This window comes from Cystoisospora suis (assembly GCF_002600585.1).
Source record: "Cystoisospora suis strain Wien I chromosome Unknown contig_5533, whole genome shotgun sequence".
Lineage (NCBI taxonomy): Eukaryota > Apicomplexa > Conoidasida > Eucoccidiorida > Sarcocystidae > Cystoisospora > Cystoisospora suis.
In genome coordinates this window covers 1-4134 of record NW_027158323.1, presented here as the reverse complement: position 1 = coordinate 4134, position 4134 = coordinate 1, and the positions used below count along the sequence as shown (strand labels likewise).

The 4134-nt window shown below is 54.4% G+C and overlaps 2 protein-coding genes across 2 annotated transcripts in view; one reads left to right on the top strand and one right to left on the bottom strand.

Annotated features, from left to right (window-relative positions):
• CSUI_009314 (mitotic checkpoint prcc-carboxy-term protein) overlaps positions 1-2847 on the top strand; it is a 4835-nt gene extending 1988 nt beyond the window's left edge. Inside the window, exons 1-4 of the mRNA XM_068069430.1 lie at positions 1-422; positions 955-1019; positions 1952-2093; positions 2497-2847. The exon at positions 1-422 is cut by the window's left edge and continues 1988 nt beyond it. Coding sequence (XP_067918591.1) covers positions 1-422; positions 955-1019; positions 1952-2093; positions 2497-2604 — 737 coding nt within the window. The 3' untranslated portion in view covers positions 2605-2847. The remainder of the gene's footprint in view (positions 423-954; positions 1020-1951; positions 2094-2496) is intronic.
• Positions 2371-4130, bottom strand: CSUI_009313 (uncharacterized protein). The gene has a single exon (XM_068069429.1). The coding sequence runs from the start codon at positions 3430-3432 to the stop codon at positions 3211-3213; it is 222 nt and encodes a 73-aa protein (XP_067918590.1). The 5' UTR covers positions 3433-4130; the 3' UTR covers positions 2371-3210.
• Positions 4131-4134: the final 4 nt, after the last annotated feature.

Sequence of the window (4134 nt, the reverse complement as noted above, 5' to 3'; positions counted from 1 at the left end):
CAGCTCGAGATACTGCAGAAGAACAGGACACGGAGCATTCAAACACAGGGACGAAGGACGAACCCGGGGCAAGCGGACCGCTCTTCACTTTGTTTGCAGAGTACAACGATGATGATGAAGACTTTACGAAAGAAGAAAAAAACTTCCAGGCTACTTGCTCTCAACACTCTGATTCGACACGGGGCTCGACGGGCACGGCGTTGCTGGCTGGCAAGCCCGGTTGCTCGACCGAGGGAGAGAGCCGGCATTTAGAGAGTGTGCACGCGTGCGCATTAAGACCAGATTACGGGCCAGAACTTTCGGCAGGACCTGCTGCGGGGACTGGAGCGGACGTGTGGGGATTGAGCGAAGGAAGCACAGCTGGACAGGGAGATGGGAGAGCTGAACAGCCGCCGATGGTTGAAGGAATGTCTTTGAGGGAGGTACGGATCTATCAGGGAATTGCGTGTCTTGGAGCCTAATTGCTGGTTCCTGGCGCCTTGAGTTCTCGGTAGGGTGGGGGGGGAGCGGAAGCGGGTCTTCAACCCCGTAACTGTCTACTGTTAGATGAATAGAGAGAGGCGGTGTTTCGGTAGCTGGCCTTCGATGCGGTACAGGGTTCGTGACGGCGGAAGCACACAGTCGATAACGGTTTGGGATTGTCTTCCACGGTTATTCTGATTATATCATGGGAACCAGGTGGTGTTTCGGTAACCGCGTGGCATTGTAATGAGCCGTCACATCAGCAAGCTCTTTCTGCGGTGACTGGCTAGACCCTGGACACTCGGCTCGTCTTTTTCCTCGGATTCAGTGCCCAGGACTACCTGGCGCTTAAGAACGATTGCGTTTTGTTACTTTGCGGACAGGGCCTGTATGAGTTCTGCGGCATGTGTGAGATTGCACTGTCTTGACGACAAATTGCAAGCAACCATTTGCTATCCACGACACGATCAAAGTGCTTTTGCCTTTCTGCAGTACCAGGCGCTACAAAATGCAAGTATTGGTTCGGTATCCGGTGATTCTCTTCGCGACCCCAACTGGTAAGCTGTCTCAGCGTGATGTACCGCTTGCTTTGGGGGGATGAAGTTTCTTGGCAGTACCTGCTATGCCTACATTTCATTTTCTCGGAGGGTTTCCCGACCGAAGGGTTTTGTGGTATAACTTTCGTTCAGCAGTGTGTGTCACCAATTGCATTCGCTATCTCTTTTTGGAAAGGCCGGCGAACGTTGAGGGGACACGTGCAGTACCTTCCGTAAGTTCCGACGGGACTGTATTCGTCGGGGGATAGATGGGAGTCATTGATACTTTGGCCTTGCTGGCCGGCCGACAGGGCTTCACAGTTTTGAGGAAACAGTGGATCAGTCAGTGGCTTTGTGGTGGTCTGGGAAGGACGTTAGGTGTCGTTTGAACAGCACGAGGTGGCGATTGTCCGTGATACATCCGTGAATGGACAGGCGGAGGCCGGTTGCTCTCGCACACGTGTCCGCTGATATTCATGGGGCAGCAGAGGGTACGGGAGGTTACACGTCCGGGAGATTCTGTCTCAAGAGTCAGATGTATCTCTGCCGTTCCGTCACCGTCCCTGTCACTCGGATTACTTCGCAGGGATCAGTTGGTTCATGTCTGTCAAACGAGCCCGCCTGCATGCCGTGGGTACCTGCCGGGGCTTGTGTTCTGAGGCGGTTAGCCGCCCACCCACTGAACGCATGCACTGTATGCGACAGACCAAGAGGCTTTCACTTGGATTTCTGCACACTCATGCGAGTGCCATCGCTCCACTTTGAAGTTCACAAAGTGAGGCGGAGGTCCGCACATGTATCTCGTGTTCCGGGGGGGTTTTGCTGCATCATCCCACAAAGACGAGGCACTGATTCTGCTTTCTTCTCAATAAAAAAAGCGTATCCGGCTTCGCTGCGTGAACCGGTGTTTCAGGTTCTCGTTTTTGCTCGCACGTTTTCTGCGATGTTCTCAGGCAAGTGAACGCCCACCTTCACTGTACCTCGGCCCAGGCGAAGCGGGCCAAGTTGAACATCACTACGAATGTGTGGAGCGCACAGGACAAAACTGTTATTCAAACTCAGGAACCCCGGGTCATGCAAAAACGGAAACACCAGGTACGGAGAGCCGTGCTAATACAGCTTTATTCATGTTGTTGCTGAAACACCACGCCGACGGGGAGAGCACACCACAAACAGTGGAGTGCGGTGTCACCTCGGTGTGGACCGGGGTTGTCACCGGATGTAGCAAGCGCACATTCGCTTCGCATTTACAAAAGCGCAGCGGGCCTGCTGATGGTAGCAAGGTGGTGTATCCGGTGTGTATCCATTTTCCTCCGCGTGCGGCTCCGGATCACGTGACATGTGAGGCCAGCTGGCACCTGGTCGACCGGTGCACACAGGGTTTTTGGACGTGCGCATCCAGCTTCTCCCATACACTGACGGTTGTGGAGGTATTTGTTTCTGGAGGTAGCGATGTTGAGTCGACATCTGTTGTGTTCGATTGACGTGACTGACGCAGATAAACTGGCTCGCGGCGGAGGCGGCGGAGAAGGAGATCCAGATGTGGGAAATGGTTTCAAAAAACAGACAGAATAAGTATCAGACAGCTATGAAGTACGGGTGGTAGACATCTTCACCACGGTGTGCAAAGCAGGTTTTTGGTGTCGCCAAAAGGAAACAGTCAATTTCTTCGCTGAGCTCTGAGTCTTTTGCTGTTTGATGGCGAGTGGCCGCGGTTGTGGGCCCCACCGAACAGGCCGCTTGCTGGAGCTGGCGCGGCAAGTGGCGGTTTCAAAGCGGGTGGCACTGTGTCAACCAAGGACTCGTATTTTGTTGCGGTCCTCTGCATGTCGATGTCGCTAGGTAGGTACCCCGAAGAACTCCGCAGTCACCCGGATTGTGGGTGGCGAGTTTCTTTATGTTATACCATTTTAGGCTAGGGTCGTACGCCAGCCCGTGACGCGAGGGCCGGCGTGTGTATCACCTGCGCTTTTTGTCGCGTAACCGCCAGAACGCCATTACATGTTGCTGTTGCAGCACTCTCAGGTTGAACATCGAACCTGACATGTGCCAGCGCATTCGAAAAGCGACGAGATGAGCACACCAGAGGCGTTGTCAAGACAGCTCAGAGTAACAAAAAAAGCTGCGTAACTGACGGCTCGACACCGTGTGTGGCCCGACCCTCCTAGAAATGGTCATCACGGCGGAAGGCCAACAGCCGAACTCTCACGCTTTACGTGGCAACTCCTCTTTCTGTCGCCTGGTGAATGACCGGCTTGCCACGAAGTGCCGTACGTAGCACGGAGGCAAAAGGCAAGCTGGCGACAGCTCTACGGATAACCCGAACACACGTTCGGTCGGCCTGCAATGACTCAGGTACACGAAGTGAGTCGGAGGACGCGTGGTCAAACGGCACTGCGTCACGACACTCCAGCCTCGTCCGGAAGCGTCTCATCCGGCTAGCTTCAGGGGATTTACGCGATGACCAGGGGATGCTGTCTGTTTCTTGCTTTCTCTCAAATGGTCGCAGCAGTGGCAGAGTCGGACCGCTGTGAGCTTCAGTGGAACGGCTTCAACGAACGCAGTGCCCGCACAGAACCTCGCTTCCTGTGCTTGCACGGCTGCGACTAGAGACACCCCTTCACAATATCGGCAATAAGACCTTTCTCGAAACTCGCACTAGCGTTGTTGTACATTCACCAGCAGAGCCCACTGCCAAGAAGCAAAAGTTTCTACCCGTTCCGTAGCACTTCAGCACCTGCCGAACTGACACCCCAGCGAGTACCACGCATTGAACACGTTCTCTGGCAGACGAGGGCGGTGAAAAACTATCACTGCTAGCAGCTGGAGGGGACACTAGACATGCACAGGATAACGCGGCCTTGCCGAGTCCACGGACGCCGGTCTGCCGCTACACAGAGCGTTGTCAGGAACACGCAACTTCGAGGGCGACGAGACGACCAAGAGCCCGATACTCTTTGTACCGCAGCCTGCCAGAGTAACAGTTAGCTAGGGAGAACTGATTCCGCGAAACGGTACGGGGACGGGCACATCTTGATTAACTTGACACCGTACCCGTAAGTGTGAGAAATTGTACCGCACTACCCGGATTTGTTTTTGGTCTGCCCGCGACAACTCTCTGAAATCCTGAGGTGAA